The sequence below is a fragment of the Falco naumanni genome, chromosome 4 (assembly GCF_017639655.2).
Source record: "Falco naumanni isolate bFalNau1 chromosome 4, bFalNau1.pat, whole genome shotgun sequence".
In the NCBI taxonomy this organism is placed as follows: Eukaryota; Metazoa; Chordata; class Aves; order Falconiformes; family Falconidae; genus Falco; species Falco naumanni.
The window spans coordinates 110346046-110358944 of NC_054057.1; the positions used below are offsets into that span (position 1 = coordinate 110346046).

General features: G+C 35.8%; 1 protein-coding gene across 4 annotated transcripts in view; it reads right to left on the reverse strand.

Annotated features, from left to right (window-relative positions):
• ATG7 (autophagy related 7) overlaps positions 1-12899 on the reverse strand; it is a 122491-nt gene that overhangs the window by 81468 nt on the left and 28124 nt on the right. For all 4 annotated transcript variants that reach the window (XR_005827452.1, XM_040591003.1, XM_040591004.1 and 1 more), the window contains exons 14-17: positions 11314-11517; positions 10948-11063; positions 10143-10218; positions 6738-6818 (exon numbers count right to left, since the gene is read on the reverse strand). Coding sequence is in view for 3 of the 4 variants with exons in the window: in XM_040591003.1 (XP_040446937.1) it covers positions 6738-6818; positions 10143-10218; positions 10948-11063; positions 11314-11517 (477 nt within the window). In the remaining variant the exon portion in view is untranslated. The remainder of the gene's footprint in view (positions 1-6737; positions 6819-10142; positions 10219-10947; positions 11064-11313; positions 11518-12899) is intronic.

Here is a 12899-nt window from a genome sequence, read left to right on the forward strand (position 1 = left end):
AATACCAGAAAACTGTGGTGACAGTATCTCTTTCCTACTGATTGATAGTTCTTTACTTTGTCCTAATTGCAGTTTAAGTGTAATTGAATTGGAGGAAGAATAAATACTGAAAAAAACAACCCCCCAAAACCTCTAAGACCCATTGAATTTAATTTAAATGCAACAGAAATAAAACCTGTCAGAAATATGAATCAATTGCTTTTAACAATGGCGGGGTTTATCCTCTCCTTAAAAAACAATATTTTAAAGTGGGAAATGGGAAAATTCATTTTATTCATGGGGTAGAAATTACATTAATAGTTTCACTTCAAGGCTTCAATTAATTCTGATTATTTTTCTTTTAATTTAGATGACACAGATTTCTATTTATAGTATATTATGGAATATATTTACACTCCAAACCCCATAAACTCTCCTGCTTAGAATAATATCTTACATCCATTTAAGATCACCAAACAATTACTGGAACACATTTACTTCTTTTAATGCTATTTAACTTGAAGACAAGTAAACTAGTCAATACCATGGACCAGTCAGTCACACCAGCTGCTTCTTGGACCAAATTCTGGGATTCTCTGCAACACAGCTTTGACACTACCATCTAACATGGTACACTGCCACACCAGCATAAATGGACATGCTTTTTCACTTAAACATCAGGAAACACTTAATAAATTCACTAAATAAAAGAAGTATTCTCTAAAAAATAATTTGTTTTCTTCTCTGAAGGGCAAAAGTGTGTTACTTACTACTAGAAAGGGATTCTTAATCAAGCAACTTTACTATTCCCAAACCAGAAGTAGTAACAACAGAATTCCTGATTTTCTGGAGCAAAAGGAAGAGGAAATAAAAGAAGTTTCAGAAAGTTGTATGTTCTCTGTGCTTTTTTTCTCCCTCTCCAGACACTTTCTTAATCATTTAATCAGCAGAGTTCAAAACTCTGATTGCAAAGGACACAATACTGAAGAATGGCTCCTAAAAACACTGCAGTAAGCCTTAGCTATCTGCTCCCTTGTGCCATGAAGACAAGACCCCAAACCATAATGATCTGGGGAGGAATGTTGTTTTACTTTGTTATTTAAATACATTTCCTGCACCAAGTTGTACTTAACCCCCCTACCATATCTAATGGTTGCATCTGCCACGAAGGAAGAAGTAGTCTTACATGGTGAAGACAAATGGATTGGCTAGAATAAACACAATTATCTTGGAATAGGGGCTGGATAATAAAAACTGGTTCTGATCAGCAAAATGCGAAAGGCACAAACCTCCACTTTTCAGCATTTAAATAACAGCAAGAAATTAGTCCCTGCTCTACCTTCAACTACAACATAGAATAAGAGTCAAAAAGAAAAAAAATACAAAAAAAAGGCTTCTGAATTCCTTTGTACTTGCAACATTTATCTTAATTGAAGATAACAAAAGAACAATAAATTGATTAAGAAGCAATTTCACAGATATGTTAAAAGTTGAAATGAAGACACAATAAAATGGCTAAGAGCAATTGTTCATTAAATATTTCTACCATCATCGTGTCTGGGGCAGGAGAGAAGAGGACAAATAAACACTATCCTTCTTGTGATCTGACTGAATTTTTAAACAACCATACTTCTCTTCCATACCGGAAGAATCCAGTTTTGTTTCTTTTTTCTACATCCTCTCTTCTGTTGATGTTGGGAGGCTGTTTGGTGCAACAACCTATGTTACCTATTAAACTTCAATAAACCCCCATCCCACAACTCTGAACTCTTACAACGTAACAGTGCTAACGCATGGGAATGTCAAGCTGCTTTCTGAATTCTGGAAAAGGGCATGATTTAGGATTGAACATGAAACACATTCTATCTTCCTCTGTGTTCCTACCATTTACAACCTTTACTGTGGAACTGTTTTGTGCATGGCAGTTTACTTGGCACGACTGCCTTCAAGCAGGATTAGCTATGATGTTTCCAGTCATGATGGACTAAACAAGTCTGCACTGAACTACACACACTTCATTAACATGTATTTTTGTGCAGATGTAGGACACAGATAATGAGCTCTCTCCCACCTTACTAGGTTTCAGTGGTGGTGTGTTTTTAAGTTCCATTTTTCAATTATCATCCATCCTGTCTGTACAGACACCTCCTGACCTTCTCCAACGCACAAAACTGAACATATCACTGATTCCACACCCTTTCCCCTGTTCACAAAACAGGGTAATGTTTAAAGTTAAAAATTAAAGTTATTTTAAGATTTATGGGGTTCTTGATCACATTTGCCCTGCTCTAAGGGAACAAAATTCCATCATAATTGTTGCATTACCATGGTCATAATTTCTTAGTGTGTGATGTAGCATTCTTAGTATACATCACAGCTTCTTTCTGTTAGTATCCTTTTACTTGAGATAATCTACATTATATTTTGTTGTACATTGTACATTATAAAATTCAGTATTTTTCAAATAGTAAGACCAGGCATTATTTTCAAGAATGCACATCTTTCAGGCAACCAGCAGTAAAACCATCCTCACCGTGACTAATTTTGAAAATATACATTATTTCAGTTCTCTCATGGAATTTAAAATTTATCCCGAGATGTAAAAACTGCCCAAGATTTCAAAAGTTATGGGCAAGATAATCCTGCCTCCCACTCCCCCCAGTGTTAAAAGGACATTTTTTCAAAGAACAAAGCCTAAAGTGATTAATTTCTGTAAGTCACTTATCATAAAGCACATTTCTATACCACCTTAAGAGTAAGAAAAGTGTTACATTTAACTCAGTATGCTGAAAATATGCCTAGGTATATTAATGATGCATTCTTTAAGTCTGAATGAAATCTATCCAATATTAATACAGAGGCTCCACTGTACACAGAAGTGTCAAATGTTAACATATGTAAATTCAGGAAATAAGGAAAGTTATAAATGGACTCAGTTACATAGAGTTAATATTACAGCACAGCTACAGAAATAACTTTTTTAAAACATCATTTTGATTTTTTGCAGTGTTCATTCCTGAAGGACAAACATTTCTCTCCATTTCCTCCATTATTTCTGCAAGCTATGCAAGAGTTGGCTTTTTTTAGTGCAGGAAAGACCAAGGCTTTGTTTCTCCCCTGACTTATACATCTCTATTTAAGACCAACACAATACTTGAACTGAGAAATTTATAGCATAAAAAAGAGTTTCACTGACAGACTGTACAATATGGTGCTACTGGGAGAAAGCAAATACAAAAGTCTTTTCTCAGTGCAGCTAGGGTAAATATGAAAGGTCTTGCAGCAATCAAAATTAAAATTATCTCAACTGAAAAAGATCAGTAGGTTACTGAATAGTGCAGGTTACTGTCATAACTGACTGGAACCATTTAAAGTAAGAATGCATGCGAAGAAGTTAGCAGATGAGAACAATAAAAACATTGTTATGTCTACATGATGATAGATTTCAAAACTGAAACATTCATAAATAACTTGCGCAACAGAGGCACTTAGTAAATGCCACAGCAGAAGTGTTTAATGTATTCCTAGGATGTTAAAAAGGGAAAACATCTGCAAGGGTAGGGAACCATCTTGACTGAAAACAAATTGTAACATAGTGCCCAGAATACCGTACCTGATCCTAGTGTCCACCCCTTCACAAAATGCAATAAAAACTTTCAAAGTATGTCATAAAATTATTCCGCAGTTAAAAAACTGAGTAGTTAAACTATGTGTTGAGCAGCTCAATTTTTTAGCATACTGAAGAGAAAGTTGAGAAGGAATTTGAAAATTAGTAGGGAGACTTATGCTGCTTTGGTTTTTTGTTTGTTTTTAAATTTGATAGTGGACATAATTACACATCAGCACAGCCTTAGCAGGGGAAGGAGAGAAATATCTTTAAGGAAAATAAGCTAGCGTTGTAGCACATGGACGATAAATCTGAACTCTGGAGGAAATAAGATCTGTGAGCTATATGTGAAAACAGGGGGCATCTGTATATCCAAGTTGGTTAGCAGCAATAATCTTTTCTGACATTAAACTGAATCTATGAGGTCTCCTGGCTCATTTCATGACGCACAAGGAAGAGGGAGGAGCAATAACAGGAAAATTTTCATTACCCTTATTAAAATATAAACACTGGCAGTTTTGCATTAAGAAAGAGACATCATTTAACATTCATGTTTCAAGGCTTTAGCCAGTCACTTGCAAGGATTGGGTAGTACAGGATCAGAACCACTTCACTTTTCTATAGGACTGTAATGCTTCTCACCATAACATTATGAGAAAATACTCTCATTTTGCTGCCAACAGGGTAAACAGGGAGCTTAATTAGCACAGGAACTAATAAGCTTAACATTCTCATTCTGTAAGCGAAGCAGTTACTACAAATAAATATCTATACTAAAGATTTTTGTATTTGGACTTTGGACTCTCCCTTCCCATAACGGAACCAGTTTGATATGAAGAAGTGCACCAGAAGGGCTTCCACGGCCCCTCTGGCACCACTCAAGGGGCAGCGCAGTGCCACCAGCTCCGAAAGGGGATACTTTCCATTCTAGCACAGCTCGCATGGAACCAGAATAAGACAGAGGGGGAAATCACACAAAGAAAATTTGGCCCAGAATAAAAATAGATTGGCTTCCTGCTGCAACCATCCCCAAATTCCTGAACAAATTGCCTGCGGGAAGCTTCTCTGGCATGCAGCCTGTTTAGGACAATTCTGGGTAAGGAATAGCTGGCTACTTGGGACGTCTGGTATCTTCGGCTTCAAAAACAGAGAAATGAAGTCATGACTGTGGGTCAAAATGAAATGGAATCTAATCTCTAAACATGTAGATCACTAGTGGCTTCTCCTAAGTCATCCAGCTGTACTGGAAGGCTTAAGAATGTACTAGAATTTTTTTGAAAACTCCCAATTCATTAGTTTTATGTTTTAAGTGTTACAAAGTGACAGAACTCAAGAAAGAGAATGTTGACATAAAAAAGAAGAAAATTAAAAGTACCAACAAATTTAACTACATCAGAAAAGCCACTTCTCTCCTGTTCTAGAAGTCTGAATCTACAGTAGATCTGACATAGGTCAGGATGAAATTATGCTAAATTGCTGCATTAAAAAAAAAAAAACCCAACCAACAAACCAACCTACAGACTACAATTAAATTGTAATTGGATTTGTCATTTCAAAGTATTAGCATCAGATTTCCAGATAATAGAGGGTGACATACTCTTATGCTAATAAATAGAAAGTTAGCAAAGTAAACAAACGCTGTGCTTCTACTGTAAGGAAATACATGCGCCAATGAAGCAACCTTTTCAGCACAGAAGTAATTTAATACCCAAACCACATGAAAAGTGATCTCTCTGGGAATAGCACAGCTGCTAAAATCCAAGTCAGTTTTTATTAAATCAAGTCTGTTTATGTAAAACAGGTCTCTCTTAAAATGACCTCCAAAAGAAAATTATTTGCTAACAAAAAGTTGATATCTGCATTTATCTACACTGATGTATGTTTTTATTGTTTTTGTATATCAATATGTCCTGGATTGGAGATAAAAAGAAGTAAAAAAAAAAAAAGAAGAAGAAAAAAGAAAGAACTTATTCTAACAGCTTAACTTCTCAGCCTCCACCATCATAAAGTTTTAGCTACTGCTGAGATTACAGCTATTCAAGAGGGTAGATATCTGTTTCTAAAAATAACAGCAGTTTTAAGTTTGGTGCTTCAACTCTTGAAAGAAGAAAATGGACGTCAATAGTCCTTCAAAACTTGTCTAATGTACCCAGATAGCCTTGAAAAATAAAAGGAGTAGTGTAGAAGAAGAAATTGTGCAAGTCCTCAAAAAACCAATAGTGCCTCAAGAGTTTTTGATAGCTGGACAGTAAAGGACAAGAGCAATGAAAAAAGCAGGAAGAACTTCTTGCAGTAAGTCTCAAGGTACATAAAAGTGAACCAAATTAACGGCACTCCCAAGCAGTCAAAATCATGAGTCAAAACCTCCGAATCTTCATATCAAGATATCCCAGTCAAAATTTCTTGAACTCTCACTACATGGCCATAGAAAACTTGCCAGAAAAAACTCTTCAAGGCCACGGTACAGGAAAACGTTCCAAGACTGAAGAGGAGGCCTCACACAGACACATTAGTGGGCTGCCCCAGTGTTCTGGCAAGACACAGCTCGGATCCAAGCAACAGCTGTAAATCTGTTGGGTGACTCAGGACTGTCAACGCTAGCATCAAAATGAAACAGCCTTTTCCATAAAGAAATGTTATGGAAGTAATTTTTTTTCCTTAAGTGTTCTTTATAGGTTTGTTTTGTATCATAAAACAGAAATTTAGACAACTTTGTGTATTTGTAACAATACTAAGTTCAGGAAAAGTACAAAGATATATTTATTCATCGGACATAGGAAATGATTTCTTAAAAAACTAAAAACAATACCAAATTTTTTCCCTTGCTACAAAGCTAAAAGATACTGACAGTATTTATGTGATAAACTTTTCAGAAAAATGTTGGCCCTAGTCTCTGCTTGGTTTCTTTAGCGAAATAGAATGTTTGCATGGAGGCAGCATGCTAACACATGAAGCCACAGAAATTTGGAAAACAGCTAAAAAAGAAGGGTATGAGGGGAAAAGAACTTTAGTTGAAGTGACAGCACAGATTCCAAGCCCTAAAGAAGCAGGAGAAAATGTCAAATACAGAGCAGTCCTTGGCACCCCAAGACTGACCTAGAGCAAGACCATTCTGTACATTTAGATAAAGTACAGACAAACTCAGACTTACTTTGGTTGAACAGGCTGTGCACTTATGAAATGCCAGGCTGACTGGAAGAACGTTGTCAAATCTTGATAAAAATCCACGGATCTGGAAGATGAAAAAAATTACAACACTATTTCTACAATCACAAAAAACATCTCCAAAATTCAATATGAACTGGACACATACATTCAATAAAAAGATGAAGATCTTCTATAACTAGGGTATTACTGTTCCAACACAGTGACACCTTCAGATAATTTAGACTCAATATATGTTACTGGTTTTCTATCTATAGATATAAATAATGGCACAACTTTCTAAATGCAACACTATTTAAGCATAAATAGAGGCACAGCACCACCTGGAGTTTGACTGTTCTGATTGCAAAATTTGATCAAAAATAAAGCATCATGGTATAACCAGTTAAATATTTTTTTTCTCATCCCTATAACATATAAGCCAAAACCTTACCCGTCGCACATTCCTAAAATATGTTCTTAATATGGTGCTATGGGTACATAATTTTAAAATTCCAGACCATTTTTTCTGGTAACACAGCACTGAAAACACTTTGCAGCAGGGTTTGATCATATGGGCTATAAACTATTCGGACCATTGATCATCTTTTTTTATTCTGTGGCTTTCCAGGTCTATTACAATGAAAAGACATCACTAAGAACATAATTTAAGCAGCTATCCAATACAAAAAATAATGCCTGAATTAATATTTAATTCCATTATGGAAAATACTTCCGATATGCACTCCATACATTTAATGCAGTTGAAACAGCATAAACCTTGGAAGCCAGCAGCAATTTAAACAGTATTAACACTAAGGTATTTCTGCAGAAACACCAAGCCATACATAATGTTAGAATACAAAAATACTGTAATTTTTAAATAAACCCCACACCCAGGACAAGAAAGAAAACAACAAAATCAAGTCTTTCAGATACCACATTGCTTTGTATTTATGTTATCCTAGGAACTCCAAGACACTTCCTGGAAATAAATTCAGTTCATTTATGACAGGCTAAGACTATGAGTGTGCAACATCTATTACCCAACAAAGAAATACCCTCTTAATAAAAAGGACTGCTGCATTAATTAATTTTCTTCTTCCACAGAAGTGGGCTAACAAATGAACAAAGAACAACACAAAAAAAACACATCAGAAAATAACAGTTAATTTTAGACCCCTGGAGACAATATTGCACTCACTGAGCTGATTATATGGGTGACTACTAAGAGAAATCAGCAGTTTGTAAAAGGATCAGATGTCACAATATTTGAAACAAATTGTATATTTTCATTTTATACCTACTACTAAAGTTATATTTGTGTTAGAATGTCTAAAAGTGAAGACATTCATGATAGTCACTAAATGTAAATGTAAATACAGACACAGGGTTGACAGAAGTCATAATTCAATGAAAAGTGTTCTGATTAAAATCCATATTTGAAATGGATCATATCTCAAATCACAGCCCAAAACAGAACAATAACGCAAGTAAAATCATATAAGGGTATAAAACAAATCAGACTGGACTGACTGGACAGCTAACATTCACATCATCAGGAAATACATGAACTGTGAGATCATTATTTTTCCAGTAGACACAGTAAACTTTCTAAAGTTTACTAGGAAACATTCTAAAAAAAAAATTACTACAAATGTAAAATTTCTAGCTTTTTGCTGAGGAGGGGTGGGAGTGGGGCATAACTTCTTCACTATTGCTTTTTAGGTGTTAAGAGAAAGTTCAGATTAGAGATCTGTTTCCCAGAGGTCTGGAGCATAGTCACCATTTTGAAACAATGTCACTCTATATGTGTGAGAGTCACAAAGATTCAACTGTCAGAATTACTGAAGTTATTTTTCAACATAAACTGACCTAGCATAAGTAAAATATCTTTCATATTATCATCCCATATGATCTCAGGAAACATTCAGATAATTACAGAAAACTACCTGGAAATTACGACATTCATTTTTCAACTAGAAAGCAGTAACTTCTCCAAAGACAAATCAGAAGGGAGTACCTGGATCATCAAATGCATGAGATTTAGATTTGGCTTTTCCTTCCTATTTGAGACACAAGAGATCCAAAAACCTCCCTGGGATACACTGCAGCTGCTGGCCCAGGCTGGCCCTGGCTGATGACAGCATTACCGTTTTACCTACAGATAACCCCACACGATAAGGGAGTAACTTAGTTAAAGGAACCTGTCAGTCATTAGGGAAGTTACCAACTTACCAATTAGTGCCAAAGTTGGAAACTGTCAAGAACGTTCCAGAGGAAGAGATTATGAGCACCAGCAAGGACAATGCCTGGTACTGAAGGTACCTGAACAAGCCAAGCGAGAACTGGATGTTCCCTGCCAATCCTGCAGCTGGCTGTGCCCACAGTAACAGACAGAAAAGCTTCAGGGGTATGGGAGAGAGACCCCTGAGAAAGAACTGGAGAGACTCCAGAATAACTGGAGAGGCAGAACCCAGGCTTCTCCCAGGAGAACCCCAGTGCATAAAATGACCCACGTTTAAACACTGGTTACTACATAAAATTATAAATAAAATCAGAATAACGTTGTATAGACCAGGCCTTGTGATTACCAGGATGTTGCAAAGAAAACATACTAGTAGCTTTATCCTTTTCTGAATCAAGATTCATTCTTAGCACAAAAAACCCTAATATCAATAGAAACTAAAAATACCACTTAGAAACAAATAACTTATTTCTTTATACAATGGAAGCATCCAGAGTCACTCAGACAGCAACATAATGAAAGAGGCACAAAATACTTCTAGTAGCCAGTGATAAAAATCACAGGGGATATGATTACGAGGATAAGATCAGCAGGCAGGTTTTTGAAGAACTGTTATCTATACAACAAATAAAACCAAGTCTATCCAGCAATTTGAAAAACAGTAACATATTTGTAACCAGAGTTTGGGTTGAGTAGAAGAATAAGGACTGCTGTATTGCACCAGAAATACACAACTGTTTTGTAAAACTATAATAATTGTGAGTTGGCTGGATTTAAAATTTTTTTTCAAACTCAGAAGGGATTTAAAGAGTGAACAAAAGTAACTTTGAGATGCTCATATTGTCAGTTCTGATGGGGAACAGAAAAGGCAGAAAGGTTGCCTTATTCACATACTGCCTGCTCCAAATAAACTCCTGCTAAGTAGGTAACAGGAATTGTGTGGCCACTAGTAAGACAGACACAGTGCCAGGAACACAACTACTTTAGCCCATGTGATGGATTTTATTTTATTTTTATACCTATATTTTTAACAAACATGGAGAGTCAGTCCTTTGGAGAATGGAATCAGCATACACTATGTCTTTGTTAAGGAGGCAAAGTCTGTGATTGCCTTATATCAGTTCCCAGCTTTTAAAGAAAAGCATTTACTCACAAATTATTTACCTGATGAGGAACAAGTCCAAGAGAAGTAGGCGGCTCATTCATTCTATCATCACTACTGCTAGCCACAGCATAACCACTGCCAAAAATCCAAGAAGGAAAATTAGAACAAGACCACATTCTCAACAGTCAAAATTTCCAGTAAGTTTCAACACATTTTGTTACAGCTTACAGTTCAGAATCTGGAAAGGAACCTATCTGGAAAGTCTGTTTCATAGTAAGTAAGATTCAGCATGGGAATATAAAAACTCTTTTTCAGAATCAGTCTCAGACTTGTAACATACTCACGTCCAACTTCTAACTCACTTTTTCTTTCACAGATTTTGAAAGACAGAACTCAAGCCTAAATTCCATGATGCAGAATTTCAGAATAATTTTTGTATCAAGCCCACTTTGCAATACTTATCTTGAAGCCCTTCATGTGGCATATGTAGTTATCATAACTCATTATCAAATACACTCAAGCAAAGGAATGCCAAGACCCACTAACAGGAATACTTGCTGCTTTTGAAGTATTCTCAGTACTTTTCTACTTTTAAACTCAGAAGGAGAGACTGCCAATTTCCAAGACAAAAAAAAAAAAAAAAACAACAACCAAAAAAAAGAATTGATGACCCAGTTCTCTCTTAAACACTATTAAATTACACTATTATAGTAGATATGACCTATACATGACATGACATTACAGGCAACATTACACCTACAGAATTGTCCTTAATGTGTACTTCCTCCTCCTTCTCCCCAAAAAATTAATATAATTTTATTTCTCAGAGAACACCTTTTGAAAGCCAATCCAGAAATGACTCACCCTTCTGGATGCTGTAAGACAGAAACCATTAATTCCACTGCAAGTGCTCCAGCTACCATAGCTAATCCAGGTCGACTGACTGTGCACTGCTGATCCAATGTCCGATCCCTGGTGGACTACAAAAAGAGACAATTCTGAAGGAAACAAAAAAGGGAACTCAAAAGTCACTAGCTGCCTTACTACACAAAACATCTCTAGTTCTGTGCAAATAATTTCTTTAATCTTCCAAATAAAAGATAAGCTATTTCTTAATCCTCTATATATCAACATAAAACAAATCCCTTTAAGAAAAAACATTTAAAGGAAATAAAAATTCAAGTCACAACAAAAGATATATAACCACCATTTGCATAAGGTTCTACTCACATCCCCTGGTGCCACAACATCATTGCAGAAGTAGCAACCCAGTTTATAGCCGGGGATGTTTGAAAAGAGTGATGATCCCAACAGATCAGAAGAACCAGAGGCATTGTTGAAACATGAATCATCAGATTCTTGCTGTTTTGGTTTCTTTAGTCCATGTCTCATAACAACAAATGTGTCAAATCCCAATGCAGCATTGATGACCAACTGTGAACAACAAAGAAAAACAGATTTTAAGCAAGCCAAAAGGGGAGGGGGAAAAAGGGCCTCAAGGTTTTATTCACTCTGAATGTCAAAAAAACCCACATGCTGTAGATGGACCAATGACCTATTTACTACATAGCTATCCCCCTAGCCATAAACAACAGATTTTCTGATAGGTGCAAATTCTAGTTGTCAAGCATTTATAAAAAGCAAACCAAAAAAGTCAGTTTCAGAAATGCACAAACCATTACCTTTTTCTGTGTCTTTCAGGGAAGTTTGATACAAATTAATAACTCCCTCTAATCATCAGCAAGTGTGCTTTGTGTAATGAAAGAAAAAAACCAGGAACTCCATAAATGTGTTGTGTTAGTTTACATCTGAAACTAGGTTCACACCAACTAACATTCAATGTCTCACTAAAGTTGCTGAAGCTGCTATGCACTGATATGAATTAACATCCATGCAGCCAAATTGGCCCACTATTCATACAATAATTAGTATCATTATTGAAAAGTTTGATTTGGTTCCAGCTCAGAATTTAGTTTCAAGTTTGTTACATATTCTGTATATTCATATTCTCTAAGTGCTAAAATATTCCAAGTGCCACTTTAGTACAACAGTGGCTATTAATAACAAGATTTCGTGTAATTTGAAATCCTCTGTGTAGTCTTTTCAGTTCACTGTGGTCTGAAATACAACTCATTAAACACTGCTGTGTGACAAAGCAATGAAACAAGTCTGTTATCCAAAAAAAATTCTGCTCAGTGAGGAAAGCAATTAATGATTACTTATGGTCTTCATATGCATCTGTTTAGTCACATGGGGAGCACAAACAGCTGTGGTACACAATTACACTGTCATCATTTTCCCCTTTCTCTTCAGTTTGTGACAAGTGCTTAGAGTAATCTGAAGCTATATGTTATGATGATAATATCAGAAAACCAATACTTAAACTAGCAGATTTTACCAAACTTACAGGCAATGATTTAGATATAGCAAAAAGCAAAAACAATTATACGATAATGACTGCAGCCAGTAAAATATAAGGAAAGATATACTGCTTGATATGCAAATATTTTAGATAGAAATTGCAGCACAGTAGTTTGTCATTTTTCATTCTTATAGCCAGGAATTATTTAAAAGAGGGACTTTGAGGGAAGTTGTCAAGAATTAGGCATCTTAACTAGTAAGCTTGTGAGTTTCTTCATCATTCTCGGTATTTCAAATAATTTCTGCATATTCACTTTCAACCTTGTTTACTCTTTCCTCAGTCCTAAAGTAGAACTATGCTGCTGAATCTGTGGTAGCACAGCCAGGTCTACAGCGAACAAGTAAGAGATTGCATCTTCTCACTACATCCCCCTGTAAAGCCTAAAGATGGTATT